This window comes from Homalodisca vitripennis, chromosome 2, assembly GCF_021130785.1.
Source record: "Homalodisca vitripennis isolate AUS2020 chromosome 2, UT_GWSS_2.1, whole genome shotgun sequence".
NCBI classification, from domain to species: domain Eukaryota; kingdom Metazoa; phylum Arthropoda; class Insecta; order Hemiptera; family Cicadellidae; genus Homalodisca; species Homalodisca vitripennis.
The window spans coordinates 29,194,521-29,219,157 of NC_060208.1; the positions used below are offsets into that span (position 1 = coordinate 29,194,521).

Genomic DNA, 24,637 nt, shown 5'->3' on the forward strand with positions numbered 1-24,637 from the left:
ACCACCATTTTTTTTTATTTGTTTCTGTTTGTTTGTTATGTGTTGACGGCTGACCATCAGTACTCAGTGTCAAGTTTTTGTATTAATTTATGAGGGTTATGGTGTGTATAATATTTTATCCTTATAAATGTACAATTGTATCAGTTGGCAAAACATTTTTTTTACAAAAATGGAATAAAATAAATCAATTGTAAAATTAGTGTGATTAAATTATTATAATATTATGACATTTGGAGGTTATGACCTAAACCTATCCGATTCAACTCTAAGTGTCAAGCATTTTTTGAATGCTAGTCAAATGTGTCTAGAAGGTTTTAAGGGTATTTATAAATACCATGTTGCATCATTATTTGTGTCACAACCTGTTAGACATCTTTGTCTTTAAATATAGTAATAAGTAACTAAATGTTATACTGCTTTGTTTGTTACTTTTAAGGGTAGACTTTAATAAGTGGCCTACACTCGTTATTGGTTTGTTTTTATTGAGCAATTCGATATATTATGCAACTTCAATATGTGGCAATTATACTCAATAAGAGTTTTATTAATTACCGAAACAAGAAGAATCTCGTAGATTAAAATTTTTTTTAAAAACATAAATTTAAACACTAACATTACAAAACAACAGAACCACTATTGCCTAGACTTAGATATCAAAGAAACCTTATAATATTAATAACTTGATATCGATGTGTAAACGCTTTTGTGAAATTCAGGAAAGAATTCTCCCCATGGGTTACCAGGAGCCAAACCCACATGTCACTTAAACAAATCTCACATATTTCCCCATATTCATTGCAATTTTTCTAAGTCTCAAAATATTAGTTACTTCTTGCTGTTTATTGTTTACATTAAAACTATTATAACTAATAAGTTGAAACCATACGCTAAGTTAAATAAACTGTAATATCGTATTATTCCTTCGGATAAAAACATCAAACCGTTCAATAAAAACAACCGAATAACGAGTGTAGCCCGCTTATTAAAGTCTACCCACTTTTAATAAATACAAATATCATAGTTTTTTATTTGCCATTAATTATTATTTTTTTAGATATAACAACAGCTGGACTACTGTATACTGTAATTTGAAATACCTATAACGTAACTCGTTTTGACATTTTGGTTTCGGTAGCTGATATAGTCATGAATATCAATGATTTTGATTGTGATGATAATCGCTTATTATACTGCTCCCTTTGATACTTGAAAATACTTGAAATGATACTATTGTATTCTGCGTATAAGCCATTCCATTTCAAATCAACACATTCAATTTACCTCACTATCTTAGATTAATGCCAAAATTTTGTATATTCATGGATGTGTACACTAAGAAAAATACCAAATATTTAACCTCAATCTCAAGTCATTTCTTAAATATGACCATATTAAATTTTCAAAAAATTGCCTTAATTATCGTAAAACTAAGGTTATTGATTTTAAAATAACCTTCTTTTGAAAAAAAAACCCGTTTATATTTTAACAAGTTATTTGGCAGGGTAAGCTGACCTGATCTATATTGCTTATTACAATCTTTGGTACTTTGGTATTATTCGGAAGCCTCTATTTTTGAAAGGGTTTTTCATACCGGGAACCTAAAAAGCTACATTATTGGAAAGAACAAACTTTATTTGACATATTATGAAAAATTGCATGTCATTATAATGATTAATTCTTGTTTTCTCCCACCCAAAAAGAAGCAATGTCAATGAGAGGGAACCCAACCGGTCGGGTTGTTGCTGAGGTTGGATAGAGACGTGTTACTTGCGCTTGACGGCCACGGACAAGTTTATTGTGAGGAGTTTGACTGCCATACTGAACTGACTGAATGTTTCCATAACGGGATAAACAGAAGTCTTAAAATATTTCATCTAAATATACGTAGTTATTATAAACATATCGACCAGGCACTAATATTAATACAAAGTTTGAACATTATTTATGATATCATTGTGTTTACAGAATCGTAGATTGACTCAGACAAGACTCTAACTAATATAGATGGATATGAGGTATTTTGTACGATTGACAACTGGAACAGATGTGACGGTACGGTGGTCTACTTGAGAACAGATCTATGTGGCGGCTCGCGACAAATTAAACTAGGGGAAGCGACTGGACTACAACTCGACTTTGACGTTGACGGCCGACATTTTGATATATTAGCTATCTACCGCAGCCCTGCAATGGACTGCCAATTATTCTTATCTGATTTAGAACTTTACTACTCGAAACTGGCAAACAATACTTCCCACATAATTCACTGGTGATATAAACATTAATATCTAAGATAGTACAATAAACGATGCTCAACAAGACAGTTATCTAAATATAATGTACAAAGTTGGACTAATCAACTGTATAAACAAACCAACACGGGTTACCGCTCATTCTTTGATGTGTATTGACCATATCTTCTTAAAACATGATAACTATGACTTTATTACTTCAGGTATTTTAAAAACAGGAATTACCAACCACTATGCTGTCACTGTTATGATACGTCTCCCAATTACTTCTCCTCGCGGTTTGGACACAAATAACATGTACTTGGACATGAAGGTATTGGATGGGCTGGTAGCGGCTCAGACGTGGGACCATGTCCTCGGCTTACAAGAAGTAAACGCTAGCTGTAATGCTTTCCTAAACACGTTTGACAAGCTTAGAGCACGTTCGTTACGAACAAAATATCTATCTACAAGAAATAAAAAACTGAAACTTTGGATTTCATATAATTTAATTCATGCTGTTAGAAAACGTGATAAATTAAGTAAAATATTAAAAAGACAACCATTTAATGAACGATTACGAAACTACTACTTGATTTTTAGGAACAACTTAAGCAATGAAATAAAAAGAGCAAAGACGGCTTATTTCAAAGAAAAATTATTAAATTCAGCGGGAAACATGAAAATGTTTTGGACAACTGTTAACGAGTTCATTTCTGTCAGGAAAAAGAGAGAGGAGTTTCCTGTGCGCCATTTTACTCAAAACAGTGACAATCCTGGTGGAAGTACTAAGGAAGTGGCTAACTCTTTTCGCAAGTGGGAAGGAAGTTGGCCGTGGAAGTGCCGGCATCAACTGGTCCCCTGCTGGTGGGTGATACAGTGCATAGGGTACGGGGGCATGATTTTCGCTTGCGCCCGGTCTCGGACAGCCAGGTGGAGGAGTGTGTCAGGGGAATGCGAGGTGGATCGGCTCCCGGTATGGACGGCCTCCCCGTAGCCCTGCTCAAGCAACAAATTAGTAAGCTGGCGTCCCCTCTAAAACATATAATAAATTTCAGTATATCTTCAGGTGTTTATCTAAAATTATTTAAATCTGCAAAAGTAATCCCAATTTATAAAAACAATAGTAAATCAGACATGCACAATTATAGGCCAATATCATTGCTAAGTGTGCTAAGTAAAGTACTAGAGAAGTGTGTAAAATCTCAATTACAGAAATACCTCGAAGATAATAATATTCTGTCAGAGTCCCAATACGGCTTTCACAAAAACAAAAATACTTCAGACTCCAGATGTCTTAAATAACAATAATAAAGTGCTACTTCTTTACATTGATCTGGCAAAAGCTTTTGATAGTATAAACAGAAACCTGCTTTTTCACAAATTAGAATGTGTTTGAGTTCGCGGATTAGAGCTGAACTGGTTCAGAAGCTATTTGAGTGGACGTACACAAACAGTCTCTATAAACAATCATTTAAGTGACACAATGAGTGTTTATTATGGTGTAGTCCAAGGTAGCAGTCCCGCTGTCCGCATACAAAAATCTTGTCTCTGTCTGGCTGTTGGAGGTCCGCGCTGAACACGCTGAGTCGCTGCTCTCATCTATATACTAGACTAAAATATATGATCACGTTTATTTACTGGACTAACTTACTTTATTACACGCAACAAACTGTTTTCCACTGTTGTTGCGATGGCCGTCTTGTGCCGTTTCGCCTCTCCGATGGATTTGAATACCTCTAATAACCCAAATTTAACCTAAGTATCGTTAGTAATTAATTTTGTTCAATTTAATTATTTACACTATAGCAAATAACATACCTTATTTTTATATGATTTTTTATATCAAATAATTAGACTACTGGGTATTGTGGCATAATTAATGTTGTCTGTGGCCTACAAATTACACAGATTATTTTAGATTTCATACTTAATAATTGTTTTAAAAATAGATGTAAAATAATTTATTGTTATTAAGGATAACTATTATGATACCGCTGTGCACAGCAACTAGAAACTGACTCGTCACCACGCACAAGCCTCTATGGCCCATGTGGGACTAATTTCATTCATATTATGTGTACTATGCTTGTTTGCAAATTTTGAAATAAATTCGATTTTGATTTGATTTGATTTGTCTCTTATCTACTATATGTTATTAGACTATATGAGTCGGTAAATACATTACATACGTTTTATAAATATAAATAGTTGACAAGCACTCAAGTGGCCTCCGGAATAATACCAAAGTACCCAATCATCAATACTTATCAGTTTATTGAATAACATAACTGTCAATCGATATCAATGTATCTAAAATAAAAAACTCAGAAGTTTCAAATTAATGGAAACGGTATAAACAATTACGTAATATCATAAATAATAAAGAAACCATAACAGTTAATCAAATGATAAAATTAAAACAAGTGATAGGAAAAATGTCATTTAAATAATTAAAAAAATCATAACAAAATATATATCTTAAAAGTAAGAAGAATACAGTTGACCAACTTTGAATGTTGTTTTGTTCAGTTTTCTAAAATTAATTATTGCTATTATTTGAAAGAAGTCACTTTTAGTATAAATTGTGTTTAGAATCTGAAAATGTGTTTAGTGTTAGACTAGTGTTTATAACTTGGGTACCTACTGTTCAAATTAATTACTATTGGCTGATTATATTGATGAATGTTAATATTTAATATCATTTGATAATTTTGATTTAAAAAACCGGGTCTGCTTATTCTACTATACCCAAAATATTTACTGTTTTACTGTGGCATTCCTGAGCTGTTAGGTAATTTTAATTTTTCCTTATTTTACTGACTGAAATTTGCATTTAGTTAATAGAATCTAAATTGGGGATTACTGCGCTATTAACATTTTTTGGCTTATATTTAAAGCAATATTTTGTGACCTGACAAAACATTGTATATTAACCAATTGCATTTTTTCAATTTCTTATTTTATATATATAAGAAATATATAAAAACCACTAAAATATATATATATATATATATATATATATTTACTTGTATATATATATATATATATATATATTTATTTATTTGTTTACACATGTTTCATATTTTCTTATCGTTTTGGTATAATTTTTGGTAAACAACTGTCATAGAACTCAATATTTGTTGTTTTGCACTAAAATTACAAGTTCATTTCTTTCGTGTCATGGCTAATACTGTGCATGATTTGTTGTAAATTTGTAATGTTTGTTGTTAAAATACATTTTTTTGTAGGTACCATTTGACCAACTTTAGTGAAGACAACTAATATAAAGACAACAAAGTGAAGATACCATGCTACAAGACACTGTGTTAATTCGACACTTACCCTCATCCCTAACACATCAAGAGAAGACAGACCTGTTGCAACATTTTGGTGCTAAGGATGTCAAAATCATTGGTGCAGAAACAAAAAAGACAAATCTGGTTTATGCCAGGTTAGTAATGAAAGTTTTGTGTTCATTGAACTATTCTTAAACCATACAGCCTATTTAATTTATTGTTAAATATGTGGTTTTTAGAATCATACCAAACATTGCAGTGGTTAATTGCCATATCATCTATATTATACAAACCACAATGATTTCAGATTTGAAAACAGCAAGGCAGCTGAAGTTGCTGTTCAGAAATTGCACCAGTTGGATGTTCTTGGCCAAAAGATATCAGCTGAAATAGCAAGAGGGCCCAATACAAATCCGGATGATCCTATTCAAATTAGGTGAGAAATACTAAAGACATATTATAATAAATAAAAAAACATTGGTTTCTTTGTTTTACAAATTGATTAAACTAAAGTAATAGTTTATAAAATTTGCAATACATTGAACATGTGGAAAGGATTTAAATTTCAATGAGAAATTAAAATAATTTAAGGATGAGTGAATGGTAGTTCACATTGGCGATCAACAAAGATTGGATAAGAGCAAATACCACTAATGGCATGCATATAAAAATGAACTAACATTCACTTTTGTGTAAACCACTAAAAGTGCAATAAGAAAGTACAATTGTTTAAAATTTTTATTTTTTTAAAATATAGAAGCAATTTATCTACACAAAACAGATTCCATAATGATAACAAGTGCGTTCAAATAAATCAGAAAGCTGTTGTGGCGCTAAAAGCTCAAGATTATAAAATTGGCCAGACTTTCACAAGTTACTAAAATCTGAGCAAAGAGAATTACTACACAGTTCAGATCCAAGTAAAACTTCATCTTTTAATAAGTACAAATAAAAAAATAAAAACACATTATATTAAATTGATTTTATAGCTAAATTATTACCAGTTGTTTGTTTATTGACTGGCAGTATAAACAGAGCTAAATGTAAGCCTTATTTATAAAATTTGTTAGATTGAAAACTATAAATTGTACGTAAAATGACGTATTTAACCACTTCTTCTTCAGGGTTAGATGTTAACTACAAGTTTTTGTGACAAGTAATAACCTCAGTGGAACCTTTCCATACTTCAACAATTTTGTCATTGTTGCTAGAGAAGTGGGGACAAACTCGATGATTACAAAATGTTAATATCTCATATTTCCAGTGTTGTACTTTCTATTTTGGTTTGAAACTGTATTGAACATCCAATCTTGAATAGACCATCGGTTGACACTGCACAAACTGTATTCAGCCAACAAATTTGGGCAATGCTGCTTGTGATTTTAAGTAGTTATATTATCAAAAGCATTAATTACTGTCCTCATCTGCTGCCAAGCTGAAAGTGATTTCTTCCAAAAAGTAGCAGGAAACATTTATGGATTAATTAATTAATTTTTGCTTGAGTGAAGAAGTTATTACATGGTGAAGAATTTGAAATAAGGATTTTGCAGTTACTATTTGCATCTCCATATTTTATTAAAAAATCACTTGACTCATTATAGTACGAGACATATCATTCCAAGCATGAGTTGTTGCAAATAAACTGTTAATTAATGTACTTAGGCCTGAGCTATATTGTTTAAACTCAGCATTAGTATACAAGATTAATTTATTGCACCAACACTAGTATTAAAATTATTAATTGAGATCTGTTTATATTATTAATTAGTAATAAAGCCTACTGGCCAGTCTTGCAATATGTCTCATACTATAGTCCGAGTTATTTAAGAAAGATTGGTACATTATTTAATTACTAATTGACAATCTTCAACTACAAACAACTTTTTTTCTCTATCATAAAATAGCGTAAGGTAAGATTGAACTGCACATTTTACTTGTACTTACTAAGGAAGAGAATTTTTTAAATAAAACAAACCTTTTTTATTTTGAAGTATATATTTTGATTTGTTACAAGGAAGAAACTTTGTTACCAACAAATCTGAATAACAAGGTTAGGTTGAAGTATTATTTAAAATTGAAATAATTTTGGATTCAAAATGTTTGCTTGGAATTAAGTTTCTTTTTCTTTATATGATTATGAAATGTTATTAATGATTAATCTTGTCTTGCAGCACATTCAATGTTTACGATGACAAACAAGATCTAATTTTGAAAGCAAGAGAAGCTTTTTTAAAGAAATTAGGCCTTTCAATAAAAAATTATGACTTTAGTCAACCACCTCCGTTAAACATCTATTATCAGTATCCACCCCCGACAAGAATAGTTTTGGAAAACATATGTAAAGCGATGGCCAACATACCGAAACTGTACAATCAAGTCCTACATTTAATGAACAAAATGAATCTGCCTTGCCCATTTACCAATAATTATCCTCTAGAATGTGATCTGTTTAAAGAAGAAAAACCAGTTGAACCTGTAGCTTACGAGAAGGTAAAAACATTTGAAGAGGAGAAAACTCAAGAAGATATGAGTACATCAGAAGATGAGTCAGAGATGGGGAGTGATTTTGAATGTCAGACTGGAGAGATAATACCATTGAAAAGAAAAAGAGGCCACAGAAAAGTTATAAAAAGGCCAAAATTTTTGAAACCCCAGATTCCAACAGTTCAAAGTGTCAAGGTTCCTACTTTGAAAACGGATGATGTTTTTGAAAGCGCTCAGAAAGAACAAGTTCCTAAAAAAATAGAGATGAGAATTACGTCAGATTTAAGTTCCATTCAAGAAGCTCAGGAAATTCAAGCTGCTGGTGGTGCAAAGGAAGGTTTTGAAGTTATAAAAGCGCCACAAAAGACACAAGAAAATCCAGTAGAACCAGACACCAATGAGGATAGCAATTTAGAAGATTCAAGTTCAACATTTATTTCAGCTGAACAGCTTGCTGCCAACAGGATCTCATTGAGAGGTAAAATATTGTACATTTTTAATATTTGGTGGATTTTTAACCCTACTTTAGAACAAGTGTGGGTTTCCTAAGCTGTAGTGTATTTAGTGTGAGAAGTACTAAGTTGGTAGGTATCCATAGTGATATTTAATGTCTGCACCAGTGATGTTGGCAGTATGTATTGTCAGGCGATGTAACATACGATGTGGTCTAAAGAATAAAGAATGCTCATAGGCTGCTCTCCTGTGACGTCACATCACGCCACTACCCTACAACCAACGGTCCAAGCTGGCCAGCCAGCAGTCCACCCCGAGTCCACCACCAGACACCGTCATGTAACCTCCGCGTTCCGTTCCGTTTCCTTTACGAGCGGTCCTAGAGCAATGTTACTCTAAATGTGTAGTTTAATTATTCTTCCCGACCCATAGAGAGTACAGTGTCGACCCCGCATACATTTACAGTGGCGACGAGGAAAACACTGCAACAGTGGAACGTCGCTTACAGTGGCGACGAGGAAAACAACTGCAACAGTGAATTACAGTGATTTAGTGCGGAAGGGCAACAAGCGTAATGAACACGTGCAAATAACAACGAATGTGCAGGGACATTCGGGACATTGAAACAGTGAATTACAGTGATATAGTGCGGAAGGGCAACTATCGTAATGAACACGTGCAAATAACCGCGATATGTGCAAGGACATTCCGGACATTCCAACGGTCGGAGTAGTAAGGTACGCCGATCGATATAAACTATTCTTGGTGTAAGCAGCGCACAAGCTGATTTTTAATCGTTGCAATTAATGCCGTTAGACGATTATTTTTACCGGGGACATTTTAATAACAGTTATTACGGAGTGTACAAGAAAACAAAATGGCAACTATCGGGTCTATGGGTTATTTTGATAGTGCGGAAGAATCGTGGCAGTCTTATATAGAGAGATATTGAGTTTTTTATTGATTGTAATGATATCGATAATTCAAAGAAACTAAGCACTTTGTTGACAGTTATGGGTGTAAGGACCTATACGTTACTGAAAGACTTAATTACACCAGACAAACCGTCTGACAAGTCGTACAAGGAAATTGTGGACACTATAGCGAATCATCTGCATCCCAAGCCTTCTTTTATCACGGAAAGATTTAAATTTAGTAGGCGGAATCAATTGGATCATGAAACGGTTAGCGATTTATATTGTGCATTTAAAACAGTTATCTAAGTATTGTGAATTGGTGATAAATTGCCAGACTACTTAAGGGACAGATTAGTCGCGGGTCTGCGAGACCAACAGATACAGAAAAGACTTCTCGGGGAGGAGAACCTCACTTATGAAAAAGCCGTGCAACTAGCTACTGCAATGGAATTTGCTGAGAAGGGGGCGGCCCAGATGACAACTGCAGGAGGACGTATTCACCGGATGCAGAGCAGCGGGTCGATACCGAAAAGGACACAGGCGGCGAGCATCGCAGCGAGACGGTCATCGGACGGCGGGAAGCGCGCTGGGAGACATCACCTGCTATTGTTGCGGCAAGCGAGGATCACACACAGCATCGCAATGTCGGTTTCGTGAGTACACGTGTAATCATTGTAAAAAGAAGGGACACACCTTGAAAAGAGTTTGTAGATCGAAAAATTATGTTAACAAAACCTAATGAGAACAAACCAAATGTTTTTACAAATTAGGTCTAAGGAGCCTTCAGTCTAAAGGGAAACAGTTTTACAGCAATAAAAAGCAATATGTTTATAAAGGTAGGCAGCACTATGTAGAGGAAAGTAAAGAATCAGCAGAGTCCGGTTCAGATAATCACTGGAAAACATAAAGACAATGACGAATGTGTATGACATTTCCAATCTATTTACGGTTAAAGAAATAGGAAACTAAGATTAATAAAATTGAGCCAATAACGGTACAGTTATTAGTGGAAAGTAAGGAAATTGTATTTGAAGTCGATAGTGGAGCTTGTGTTTCAGTTATGTCAGAAAAAGATTGTAAGACTAAGTTAGGAAATATAAACATGTATCCAACTAGCTTAGTATTAAGTTCATATACACATGAAAAGATCAGGCCTTTAGGTAAGGTTATGGTCAATGTACAACATAAAGGTAAAGAGAAACAATTAGCTTTATACATCGTAGCTAATGGGGCTAATCCCTTGGTTAGGGCGTGATTGGATGCAAGCATTAGATTTAACAGTTAGAGTGCCTAGTAATGTAAACAATGTACAGTCAGCCGATCGCACGAGCATGGTGGGGGTTGTGCCAACTGCAGGCGGCAGCGCGGCAGACGCATGCACGCCTGTCAGTGGAAGCCACAACACACCTGTAGAGGTAAACAAACAAACATCTGTCAATCCGTCTGTTGTCAACAACAACAAACAAGTAGAATTACTGTACAATGAGTTTCCCAAATGTATTTACGGATAAGTTGGGATGTTTCAAGGGTGCACCAGTTAAATTAAAGTTAAAAGAAAATGTAGTACCAAAATACTTTAAACCTAGACGTTACCTTTTACACTTAAAGAAAAAGTAGAAGCCGAGCTGACTAGACTAGAACAAGAGAACGTTATTTCACCAGTAGATACCAGTGAATGGGGGACTCCCATTGTACCAATTATTAAGGCTAATGGGAAAATAAGAATTTGTGGGGATTATAAAATAACGGTAAATCCTTTCTTGGAGGTAGACCGACACCCGTTACCGAAAAATTGAAGAAATATTTGCCAGCCTACAAAACGGAGAAAAATTCTCTAAAATAGATTTATCTTCAGCTTATCAGCAGCTTAAACTAGATGTAGATAGTCAAACGTATTGTACAATTAGCACACACAAAGGATTGTATGCTTACAATCGCCTATGTTTTTGGTATTCAGTTCAGCACCGGGAATATTCCAGAGAATAATAGGAACGAACATTACAAGGTATCCCGGGGGTAACTGTATTTTTAGATGACATTCTAGTAACAGGTAAAAAACAATGAGGAACACATGCATAGACTTAGACTAGTGTGTCAAAGACTTGAAGACAATGGGTTCACAGTGAGCAAGAACAAATGTAAATTTTTCTGTGACAGTTATTAGAATATTTAGGTTTTGTTATCAGTAAACAAGGGTTGCATACCGCACCTAGTAAGGTTGAAGCAATTGTCAAGGCACCTGAACCTCAAAATGTGACACAGCTTAAAGCCTTCCTTGGTCTTGTTAATTACTATTCACGTTTTCATTCCTAGGATATCCACTATTTTAACCCCAATGTATCAGTTGTTTAAGAAAGGATACCGATTGTTGTATTTAATTTTAGCATGTAAGAAGGCACTACAAGAGATTAAAGCAAAAAGTTAATCTCTGCTGAAGTTTTAGCGCATTATGATCCTGCATTACCACTAGTGGTTAGCCAGTGATGCTAGTCCATATGGCATTGCATCAGTTTTGAGTCAGATTCAATACGACGGTACAGAAAGACCTATATCATTCGCAAGTAGAGTGTTAAATAGCGCTGAGAAAAACTATTCACAAATAGTTATAAGGAAGCATTAAGCATTGTATTTGGTGTTAAGAAATTTTAGTCAATATTTTATATGGTACACAGTTTTTTGTTAAAGACTGATCATAAGCCTTTAGTGGCTATTTTTGGACCAAAGAAAGGGTTACCTGCTTTCGCAGCCAGTAGGTTACAACGATACGCTTTGTTTTTAAGTGGTTTCCAATATGAGATTGTGTATGTTAAGTCCCAAAACCATGGCAATGCCGATGGTTTATATCTAAGATTACCTGTAAATAGTGAGATTAAAGATGAAATCTCGGATGATGACCTTAATATTAATGTCATAGGTACCTATTTGCAGTGTTTAGCTGAAAATGACATACCATTAAGCTATGTAGACATAAAAAGAGAATCAATGGTAGATAGTGAAATCAAAAAGGTAATTATATCCTATGTAGAATTAGGTTGGCCTATTGTAACTGAACCAGATCTAAAGCCATTTGAAATTAGACAGTCGGAATTAACCTTGGAGCAAGGAATCCTAATGTGGGGGTACAGGGTGGTAATACCTAAAAGGTTCAGAATAAACATTCTGAACGAATTGCATACTTCACACATAGGTATTGTTCGCATGAAGGCATTAGCCCGTGCATATGTATGGTGGCCTAATATCGACCGGGACATAGAACAACTAGCTAACAGCTGTGCAGCCTGTATTGGAGGAACGAGCAAAACCGCCCAAGGCTTTCCTGCATCATTGGAATGTTCCGGAACGAGTTTGGTCTCGAATTCATATTGATTTTTTTGGGACCTTTTCAGTCCAAGTTATTTTTGGTGGTAAAAGATGCGTACTCTAAGTGGCCAGAGGTGTTGCCCGTTGCTTCAAACGGCAGCTGTTCACACACGATTGTGAAATTAAGGGAATTATTTAGTAGGTATGGTATTGTAGACCACATAGTGTCCGACAACGGACCACCTTTTTACCAGTCAAGAGTTTAAAGAATTTTTTGATGTCAAATGGTATCAAACACACGTTTTCACCACCACCATACCAACCCAGAAACCAATGGTTTGGCAGAACGGTCAGTCCAGAACTATTAAAAATAAATTGAAAACAGCTCTTCATAATTCCAAGGATTTAGAATTAGCTTTGAGTAACTTCCTGTTCCACTTATAGAAATACAGTGCATTCTACTACCAATCTATCGCCAGCTCAATTAATGTTGGGCAGATCGCTAAAGTTCTAGGTTAGATTTAATTCGCCCAAATGTTAAAGCAATAATGTCAGATAATCAAGAAAAACAACGATTGTACTATAGGGGTAGTAAAACTAGACCAGTTAGCTATTGGACAACCAAATCATAGCCAGAGATTACAGAGGTAGAAATAAGTGGATACCAGGTGTGGTAGTTTCACGATTAAGGACCAGTCACGTATTTAGTTGAACTGAATACGGGCATGAGGTGGAAACGACATATCGACCAGTTGGTAGGTTTTACAGTGTAGTCCGGAAATGTCTGAGTTGACAACAATGCCTAGACTCCCAGACGCAAGCGTGGCAACAGAGCACACGCAGGAAACGATCGATATTACAGTCGCGGGACAGAGCGAGCGCAAGGTCGCCAGTACTTTTAGCAACGACCTTGCCCCCCTCTCCGCAAAACCATAACAATAACAGAAACGCTCAGGGGCAAAGCCCCAGCCCACGTACAAATGTAAACAATAACAGTTCCAGCGTTTCACCCAAACAAATGACACCTGTTAGACGATACCCACTAAGGGATCGTAATACCTTTAGTCAAAATGGACTTGTAAATACAACCCAATTGTGACTTGTATATAATTAATATTGTTTAAGCATTATTATTATCGATTTGTTAATTTGTTCATGTTCATTCAATGTGTTATTAATTGCTATATTCTGATTTATTGGTTTTGATTGAAGTGTTTGTGATTTGTGTTAAAATGATTATATTGAGTTTTGTATTTTGTTCTCTATAATCTATACTTACAAAAATAAAAGAGTATAATGTCAATTTTTCTTATTCATTGTAATTGATTTAAAATTGGAGAATTGTAAAACAAATTGTAATTGATAAATTTCTAAAATTGTAGGGGACTTATGTATTTAAGGGGGAGGATTGTAGTGTATTTAGTGTGAGAAGTACTAAGTTGGTAGGTATCCATAGTGATATTTAATGTCTGCACCAGTGATGTTGGCAGTATGTATTGTCAGGCGATGTAACATACGATGTGGTCTAAAAGAATAAAGAATGCTCATAGGCTGCTCTCCTGTGACGTCACATCACGCCACTACCCTACAACCAACGGTCCAAGCTGGCCAGCCCAGCAGTAGTGATGGGAGAATCGAATACTTAAAGAATCGAATACAGTGAATTCGAATTCACCCCCTGTATTCGAATATGTATTCGAATACTTTTGCTCAGCTGGGGTGTTTCTAACAGACAGGTGTCTAGACCTGTCCTACTTCTTTCCCGCAATCTATTCTGTTCCTGGGTTATTTCACTTGTTTGTCACGAATTCACTACTGTATTCGAATATGTATTCGAATACTTTTTTGCTTTTTGTGCCTTTGGCTTTTGGTGCCTCGGATTAAACAAGTCATACCCATGATATACGAACTTCAGAAGAAATATCTTTGTTTACTAGCTACTTCAGTTCCGTCTGAAAGACTATTTTCACAGCAGGTCTTGTCACTAATTACCGTAGAAATAGGCTGAAGCCAGAAAACATCAATGATATTTTGTTTTTTACATAACAATATGAAATAAACATTCATATTTGTCTTACCTACAACTGTAACTCTTAAATAATATGTATTTTTAAATTTAATAATTATACAATTATACATTTTTTTTCAAGTATTAAAAAATGTAATTTTTTTTTAAATTATGAAGCTCCCCTAAATTATTCTTTTCAAAGTCTCCATATATGTATTCATTTTAAACCTCATATAAATACGAATAAAGCTCTTGAATATTTTTATTTGAGTACTATTATTTGTCAGAATAAACGAATACTCCAGGTTTGAATTCAATTCTTCCAGAGAAATTGTATTCATTTCAAAAGTATTCGGATTCATTTTGATGTATTCGAATATGTGTAATACTCTGGCTGTATTCGAATACTATTCGATTCTGTATTCGATTCTCCCATCACTAGCCAGCAGTCCACCCCGAGTCACACCACCAGACACCGTCATGTAACCTCCGCGTTCCGTTCCGTTCCTTTACGAGCGGTCCTAGAGCAATGTTACTCTAAATGTGTAGTTTAATTATTCTTCCCGACCCATAGAGAGTACAGTGTCGACCCGCATACATTACATAAGCATATCCTGAATTTTAAGTTAATGTTTAATTTAAGTAAAATAGGATCTAATTATATCACAGTACGAGGGTCACTCAGTTTTCAAATACCGGCAGACATGGTACATTTTACCGGAAGGCACATGAGGCATTGATGTAGACTTGCAAGAAAGCTTTTGTTGATGTTATTTTTGCCCAAAGTAAATTTGCCTTTCATCCTTAGGAGTGTGAATTGGAAAATTATGGAGTGTACAGACTCATCTTCAAGAGCTGTCAGATAATTAATTACCTGTTACTCAAAATAACAGATTAATTAATAGTTTACCAAGTGAATTCTGATTGAATTTGAACTTAATGTTGACATCAAGGCTACGGCAATGCCTCTAACATGACTGGCAAATTTATAGAAGTAAAGCGAAAATTTCTGAAGATATCTTCAGTTATATTTTTTACTTTGTGCTTACACATTAAATATGTGTGGCACGCATTTAATGGAAAGTATTATTGAGATGAAATACTATTTTGGAAATAAACAACATTGTGTGTACAACCTATTTTTTAATGTGCACAAGTACTTTGTGCCTTATGCTATGTTACAATATAAATTATAAACCTTTTTGCAGATTTGTGTACTCATATTTGTTGTGTTCACAAAAAATAGATTTTACATTTTACCAGAATAAAAGTTATAGAATTTTGGAGGATATTAATTTATAATTATGAATAAAATGATATCTTCAGTTATATTTTTTACTTTGTGCTTACACATTATGTGTGGCACGCATTTAATGGAAAGTATTATTGAGATGAAATACTACTTTGGAAATAAACAACATTGTGTGTACAACCTATTTTTTAATGTGCACAAGTACTTTGTGCCTTATGCTATGTTACATTATAAATTATAAACCTTTTTGCAGATTTGTGTACTCATATTTGTTGTGTTCACAAAAAATAGATTTTACATTTTCCAGGAAAAAAGTTATAGAATTTTGGGGGATATTAATTTATAATTATGAATAAAATCCTAATGAAACATTAATTATTTTTTTAATAACACAATATAAACAAGAGTTATTTAAGGGGTGTCGGACAGGCCGATCTATTCCATGCTATTTTGTTGATTTTTAGGAACATATGAGCGGCATTAAGCAAAAAGGAACCAACACACAAAAATAAAATGTTGTGTTAGGAGCCTTCAAAGTTAGAGCCTTGCCATAAATCATACTTTCATTCAAACTATTGTTTTTTATACTAATCTGTTTAATGTTATTTTTGTCCTTTTTTTAATGAAGAAATAATTTGCTTACACCAAAAAATTTACTGTAATATAAACAATTTTAATAGGTCTGGATCTATTTTTGCTATTTAAAATAAAAGTACATCACCATTAAGCAGAAAGGAACCAAGTAGTTGGTTCTGTTATCTGAAATTGGAAACATTGAATTTTTATAACAAAGGAACCAATAAGGTGCAGATTAAAAACTCCAGCTTATTAATTCAAATTTTCAGAAGTTTATTTAATATATTACACAAACGGAAAAAAGTGTCAGATTAGGTTGGCTAGTTGTTTTCTTCAAGATCAAAATCCAGAGGAGCACTGTACCCATCGATATCATCCTCTACTGCCCTGCTTCCACTTAAAGACTGATAAAAGGCCTTAGCATCGTTTGGGATGAGGTGTAGAATTGATTTTATATCCTTTAATTTTGGAGCAGAAATCTCCTTTCCATGAATCCAAAGAGGTTGCAGGGACTGCTTAAAACTGAAATTTCCACTATTGGGTCTCCCTTTCTTTGCTTTTTTTTTCCAAATCAATTTTGTCATATTCAGAGTAAAAATCATTCCGACAAAACAGTTTTAGTGGTTCTTTCTTTTTTTTAAATATATTTCCCTTATTTTCAGCCAATTAATCTTTTTAGGATTTTTCTTCATCTGTTTTGCTTCCTATTAACAATTTTCTTTTCCAATACTGATGTTCCTTTAAAGTCAGTTGGTACCCATTCTGGTTACAGAAAATGGTTTTTTTCTTTCTGCAGCTTCTCATGACTTGGACATAATCGTCAGGGAGATACAGTCTTTGAACATGCTTTAATGCTGACTCTATGTCAGAGAAATCAGAGTCATTTGGGAGAAAGCTATGTCCCTGGTATTAAATATTTTAGTTTTTATAGTTTCAAGTGAGGGATGACTTTCCAAACATGATTTCATAATAAGAACAATTTTTTATATTCCTATTCTGCCCTCCACATGAATCACTCCAAAGAACTAAATGTTTGATGTCATTCCCAAGTTGGGACTCTATGTGTTTTATTAAGCAAGAGCCAATTTCTTGTGCTCCCCTCCCCGCTTCTCCCTCAGTCCAAACATAACAGTATCCAGTGTTGTTTTTGAAAGAATGAACTCCTGCATTATACACCCATAATTGCCTTTTGTAAAATATGAGGTTGGTAGGGATCCTCGGTAGGGTAAAGTGTTTTTTCTAAGTCGAAACGTTAAACATTCAAATTCTTTATTTCTTTTTGCTTCTTCACCATCTTCTTTCATTTTTTCTCTTGCTTCTTTCCACAGAGCTATATGTTTATTTTGAGCATCTTCTATTTCATTCTTTTCAGAAGGTGTAGCAGATTTGAATTCTTGCAGAAAAATTGTCACATGTATTGCATGTGTCACTTTTTAACGCTTTAAATTTTAAGTTAAAATATTTCAAAAAGATCCGTCTGTATGATGAAAAGCTTACAGCGTCTACATTTGCCTCAATATTCCTATTTTTTCTTTTTCACTTCCAATTTTTCCATTTATTTTTTTCAAATACTCTCCGCCATTTCTTTCAATTTTTTTCTTCGATGTATAAATCAAACATTTTTTGTAATGTCATTTCTGGAGGAAGGAATTCATTGTTGTTCTCTGCTCGTTTGTAGTGGGGACACATACTTTGGTATTTTATTGATTTGAGTTTTGACTTCTTCTATTCTAACATCACTAATCTTGTTTTTTACCTCCCTGTTCCTTTCCACGCCGATCACCAAGGTCCATCAGATCTTAATTTACACAGAGCAGTGTTTTAACCCTCTTAGTAGAAATTCTAAAAGTTTTCTATGAACTGTTCACGACAAACTGGAACTGATCTTATATTATATACTCTTGAATAGTTTCTCTTTGAGTTTTTGTTTTGTGTACTGTCGTTTTTTCTGGATCTCTTTTACACATGCTGCAATAAACATATTTTGAGAGTTATAGTCTCCCAGGTTCCAGAATTTTTCAAATTCAGATTTTCTTAAATCTTCTGAGACAAGCTCATGACATTTTTTTATACAGTTGCATCTGAAATTTATGAATTTGCCTGGATTCAACCAATTTCCCTTTATAATCAAAATATTTATCATTGCTATTTCTTTTCTTCTTAGCAATTTCTTTAGTTTGACTTTTCTATTTTTTCTCTTTCTTCCTCTTCTTTTTTCTTTCTTGCAAGTTATTTTGTACTACATCGCCTTCAATAGTCTCATCAGGATTGGTTTCACCTGGCCACTCCTCTCTAGAATCACTGTGATCAGAAGGAGGAAGCCAATCAGGATCATGTTGTGAAACATTATTACCTTCAACATCCACTTCTAAATCATGGTCAATCATTTGGTTTGACATCTCAACTTCTATTCCCTCTGACACAATATTCTGTGATGGCACAGCTGAATTTTCAGGATTCATCTCATCTGCACATACCACAATGTAGCACTCTTGACTAGTCATGTTGGTATCAGGGCAAATTTCCTTCCTCGTACACCACCAGAGATGAGTCGTACACTGAATGTAGATGGGTCCTTATTGATTTCTTCTCCTGAAACAGACAATAAACAAAAGCCTCAGTATGTGGACAGACAAAATATATTAATATAGACAAATATAAAAATTAAATTACTTTACAAAATAAATATAAATATGTTTTTCACTTTTTACTGTTATGGTGACTTTTATTGAAAATTATAAATGCAAACTGCTTTGTTATAAATAGTTTTTTTTTATCGTGAGATGATTTATTTCTAAAAAGTTGTTTAATACATTAAGTAACGTAAAATAAAAGTGTTACCTTCAATTGGTGGTAAAACTGGTAGGCCTGACAGAGTAATCAAAGGTAGGCTGATCTCATATCCAGACTCTACACTTGGTAGCTCATTGGAAAGATTCATGTCCAGTGAATTTAAATCAGCAGTTTCTGAAAACAGGACTTACTTGAGACTATAAATAAATTATTTCAGTATATCTTTTATTTAACTAAAAAAGAACAACAATACAAATTTGCATTGGTGTTAGTGAGAGAAACAATAAAATTGCAATATTACATTTTAAACAATAGACATTTGATGGATGCATTTAGTTTTGATAACTACTATGCAATGTTACCTTCATTCGATGGTAAAACTGGTAACAGTGATTATCAAAGGTGGGCTGGTCTCATTTTCAAGATTGTAGACTTGGCAGCTCAGTGGAAAGACTCTGGTCCAGGGAATATACATCAGCAGTATCTGAAAACATCAACTTGTTAGGCCTACAAATTAAATTTTTCAGTATGAAAAATTTTTACATTTATTCAACTAAAACAACCAACAATACTATTTGCATTGGTGTTATTCAATTAAACAAAAATACAATATACATTTCAAAATATGAATTACAATGATGGATTTATTTCTGACAATTAATATAAATCCTTGTTACCTTCATTCGGTGGTAAAACTGGTAGTCAGACAGAGTAATCAAAGGCGGGTTGATCTCATTTTCAGACTGCATACGTATTATTGGTAACTCAGCAGAAAAATTGTGGCTTAGAGAATTACATCAGCGCTTCCTGAAAAAATCAACTGATCAGTGCCTATATAAAATTAAATATTTGTGTAAGCAAAATCTTTCTTTATTTAGCTAAAAATGAACAGTTTGCATTGTTGTTATTCAATACAACGAAATAGGACAATAATACATTTTAAACTTTAGCTTTAAGATAGATTTATTTCTGACAACTACTATAAAGGTAAATGCATAGTTGGGGCCTGCCTCCATTCAATGGTAGAACCGGCAACAGTTGTAGTGTCAAAGGTGGATTGGTCTCACTTTCAGACTACAGTTTGTATTGTTGTTATACAATACTTTTATTTACTGAGAGTAATATGGTCATTGTTTGCACTCCTATACAATATTCTTAGTTTAGGCCCATATCAGTTGTATAACCTTCATTCTTGCCAAATATTGATTGTTGGCCACTACTTAATAACTTGAAATATGCCAATGTGCTGCATGCAATAACATCAGTACTCACTGACATTTCAAATGCCTCTTTATTAAGCTAATTTTATTTTATCCAAACATGAAACAGGGTTGTCCATCAACAAAATACCTTGCCATTACAACCAATCCTAAACATAACCTCAATTATTTCTAAAACATGTTTTAGACTAAAACAAAAGTTAGTAATCTAAAATAGTAAAGAAAATATGTCTTACCTTCTTCTTTTTCAAGGCTTTTCCTAGCTAGAGACACTAAGAACTGTCCCTCTTGACATTTTCCAATACAACTGACAACAACAACAATAACACCTTGTGAATCTTAATACTCGTACACACCAAAATCAGCTGAACAGATCCAAGGGTGGCTTGGTTTCTTTTTCTGCTAAAATACAAATGCACACACTTCCCTTAGATGTGGAACCAACTACTGTTGGTTCTGTTCTGTTGAAATAGTAATGAAAACATCTCAAAATATTATAAAAGAGCCAATGATGGTTTCTTTACTGCTGAAATCAAAAGTCTCATTCGCCATTTCACAGAAAAATATCTTTTTATTTTTCTACGATGCTTACTACTAATATTGAGTTTGGTTCCCTTTTTGCTGAATGCGTAATCTTCTATTCACAAACCAGACATCACTAAATCTCACAAAATTACAATTTTGTTGGTTGGTTCCTTTCTGCTTAATGCCGCTCATAATTTATCCAAAACTATCTGACTTAGGATGCTGCAATTTTTTTTATTTTAAAGTACATGTATTTAAGTGTTGTAATGAACGGAGGGTTTTTTATTAAAGTATTTAATTTATATTTTTTACAGATTTTAAAACTTTTTTAAAAATTACGATGGAAAAAAATGATTAAAATATTGTGAAAAAATATAAATATGAATGATTTTAATGATCTCTCTGTTTAAAACGTAAAGCTATAAAATAGAAACAAATTTAAAAAAAAATCAAGATGATATCTTTTGTGGTTCTTGAGATATATGTTCCTAAAATAAAAAAAACGCAAGTTTTCGGGAAATCGCATTTTAATATTTTTAAGAACTTATGTAAACAAAAAACTTACAATCAATGCATTCCAGCTCCATATGTTTGGATTGTCTGGGTCCTCCATCACTTCATAAGTGTCTTCTAGTCTCTTTTTAGCTAAGGCAAGCTGCTTACGGCACTTTTTTTTCCATTTCTTGCATCGCTTTCTCTAATTTTTTTACCCTTAGCTCATCCAGCGACTTCATTACCACAATGCATTGATTGCCTGGAAAAATTCCTAGTTTCTCTAAAACTTCTAATCTAACTATGTTACCTTTAATTAAAGGTGGCAATAGCTTCATATACACCAAATTGTAGGGTTTTTCTTCATGACGAATTTTTGTCTTTGGGATCCTTGTCCACATAATATTATTCAATAACTCGTTAGGATTTTTTGAGTTCCTTTGTGCAGGCATTTTCGTAGCAATTCTCGGTTTGACAAATCTCTGAAAATGGGTTTAATTTCCTCCATTACTGCTAAAGGTAAGTGGGTGTGAGCAGCATGGTCATACATTGTATTTTCAGCTATCGCTCGCTGGTATTTACACCAACTTTCGTCACCGTTTGGACATAAACCGTCAAAATTGGCGCTGCATCACTCTACTAATATGCTTATAAAAAAAAAAAAACTAAATTGACAAAAATCTATAAATGTGGTATGAAAAGAAAGCTAAAATCACGAGCTTTAAAATTACATCAAAAACAAAACAAAATTTTTTTTGTGAAAATTCATGTCCGACCCCCCTTAAAGATAGATATACTTTAAACATTTTTTACACTTATTAAGTGTTAAAGTTTCACTATCATTTGTTAATACTTAATACAAAATGAAGTATGTAAAGCCAAATTTGAAATATGAAGTACAAAGAAATACTACAGCCGATAATAAGATACTCATTCAGATTCGAATTAGAAGACATGTGTAAGTGATTCAGTAAATCTAGATGCAGTATTTTTTTTATTATTTACGGTATGACCTAATTAATTTATAATTTTTAGTGAATATTTTATTAATTAACCTCATGTTTCTAGCTAGTCAGAGAACTGTTTTTTTTATATTTTTTTTTATTGTGAATGTGATTCATTTTGTGTACGTTATCAAATAATATATGGTACTGGATTGAAAAAAGTCCTGTAACTAGTGTAATAGTTTGTTTGATATACTGCATAGTAGGGATTACTGTGGCAGGTGACTACGTAAATGATATTAATCATAATGTTACTAGAAACCTGTAGCAATTGTTTAAAATAATGTTTAAGTGTAAGCCATTAATTATTAAAATGTTTGAACCATTTTAGTTTGGAATAGTCAAGGGATTTAAATTTATTCAATGAAGACCGAATTCAAATTATTCTATAATTAACGGTGGTATTTTCCAGACCAACGAGTACTGCCTGTTTTCAAAAATTATCAGCCTGGTGCTCCTTCATGTAGACTTTACGTCAAGAACTTGGCCAAGCAGGTCCTAACCAGGGACCTTCATTTCATCTACCGAAGGTACTACAGACCAGAATTGGACCAGGTGCAAGGTTCAATGTGAGTAGCAGTAGATTGTTCATGAACTGTTGATTTATTTTTCATGGAAACGTGCATTTATTATTAAGTTCTGTTAAAAATGTTTCAAAAATTGGGTACCGGTATTTTATAAATGAAAAGTTTCACGTAAAGTAATATTTTACATTCAAAAACCTCCTTTGAGATTTATAATCATTTAAAGTAGTTTACTCATGATGCTTCAAATTTCACCAAGTGCTGTTCCCATAGCTCCAAGTTTTTAATTTCCTGTATGAAATGCAGCAAAGTTGCTCCATTGGATTTGTTCAATCTGTACTTCTTGAAAACTGTATTCTTTCAGTTTGAATTTTGACTTTGGGAATCAAAGCCACAGGTTTTGTTAACTGCTAATAACACTAGCAAATAGAATGCTTGTCTCATAATCTGAGGCTTTGTGTTGTAAGGGCATCAAATAAAAAGGGAAACTAAGGGATCTACAATTTAAATGAGCACTGAATCTGATTGTATTTGTAAAGAAACTGATGTGTACCTGTACACATACAGATACAAATTTAATTTTCAGATCAACGATGTTATGTTAAACAGGTGTTTAAACCCTTTTCACTCGGCAGGCCATTGTGTGGCCCATATTGATTTTTTGCTCATCTCAGATGAAATTACAGGTATATAGTTGTCCTCTCAGCTTGGCAGGCCACGCATAGTGGACGGCTGTGTTCTGCAGCACCACTCAGCATAGTGCGATTGTATAACTATGCATGTCACTTTCACTCGTATTTAAATGGCAGTATTTGACCTTTGACCTTTAAATGACAGATTTAAATATAATTCTCAAACACTCTTATTACTTAATTTATTAACCTTAAAACTTTGCACGGTTATTATTTATTATTAATGCAACAAGTAGTATGCAATACAGTGGGCCACATGTAGTGGCCTGATCAGCTGAAGAGAAACACAGCGAGGGCCATTAAGAGTGGCCTGGTGAGCTGAGGGACAGGATGTAGTCATAATCTCCGACCCGACACAGAGAACATCTATAGTGACCCCACGAGCTGAGAGGACAATAATTGACACAAGTTCGAATCTGAGTGCAAAGGGTATTATCACACAATATTGTATACGTTGTAAACTCTGTATCAAAATATGATTATAGGTTTGACATCAGGCTGATGCAAGAAGGCAGGATGAAAGGACAAGCATTCATCACATTACAGAGCGTGGAGCAAGCCCAAGCTGCCCTCAAAGATACGAATGGATACATTCTTAAAGATAAACCAATGGTTGTACAGTTTGCCAGATCTGCTGTAGCGAAATAAATGTTTGTATTTTATTTTAATTTAATTTTAAATCCTTGTCCTTCAGCCTCTAGTTGATAAAAAACTCATTCTATATAAACACTAAATCCATAAGTAGATTAAATGGACATTGAATACTCATTTCGCTAGCAACACTTCTCAATCTCGTTATGCAAGTACAGCTTGAATTCACTTGTGACATAAAGCAATTAAGTTCTTTAACCCATCCATGAAGATTAT

General features: G+C 33.7%; 1 protein-coding gene and 1 long non-coding RNA gene across 3 annotated transcripts; one reads left to right on the forward strand and one right to left on the reverse strand.

The window, feature by feature from the left end:
- LOC124353742 (RNA-binding region-containing protein 3-like) lies at positions 1-24,438 on the forward strand. 2 transcript variants are annotated; one of them, XM_046803729.1, is made up of 6 exons: positions 1-101; positions 5,483-5,685; positions 5,838-5,966; positions 7,702-8,492; positions 22,967-23,123; positions 24,256-24,438. In XM_046803729.1, exons 2-6 carry the CDS (start codon positions 5,543-5,545, stop codon positions 24,416-24,418), a joined length of 1,383 nt encoding a protein of 460 aa, XP_046659685.1. In that variant the 5' UTR covers positions 1-101; positions 5,483-5,542; the 3' UTR covers positions 24,419-24,438. The 2 variants fall into 2 exon arrangements, with proteins under 2 accessions (XP_046659685.1, XP_046659686.1); XM_046803730.1 differs by having other exon boundaries at positions 20-101; positions 5,504-5,685.
- LOC124353744 lies at positions 19,084-19,705 on the reverse strand. Its single transcript, XR_006921619.1, has 3 exons — positions 19,676-19,705; positions 19,362-19,487; positions 19,084-19,112 (listed from the first exon to the last, which is right to left on the reverse strand). It is a non-coding gene; the product is annotated as an uncharacterized LOC124353744 (long non-coding RNA).
- Positions 24,439-24,637: the final 199 nt, after the last annotated feature.

Excerpts from the sequence above, each read along its gene's own strand:
- LOC124353742 (XM_046803729.1), top strand. The coding sequence starts at position 5,543 with ATGCTACAAGACACTGTGTTAATTCGACACTTACCCTCATCCCTAACA. Across the intron at positions 5,686-5,837 it reads ACAAATCTGGTTTATGCCAG|ATTTGAAAACAGCAAGGCAG; the intron begins GTTAGTAATGAA and ends CAATGATTTCAG. Across the intron at positions 8,493-22,966 it reads CAACAGGATCTCATTGAGAG|ACCAACGAGTACTGCCTGTT; the intron begins GTAAAATATTGT and ends GGTATTTTCCAG.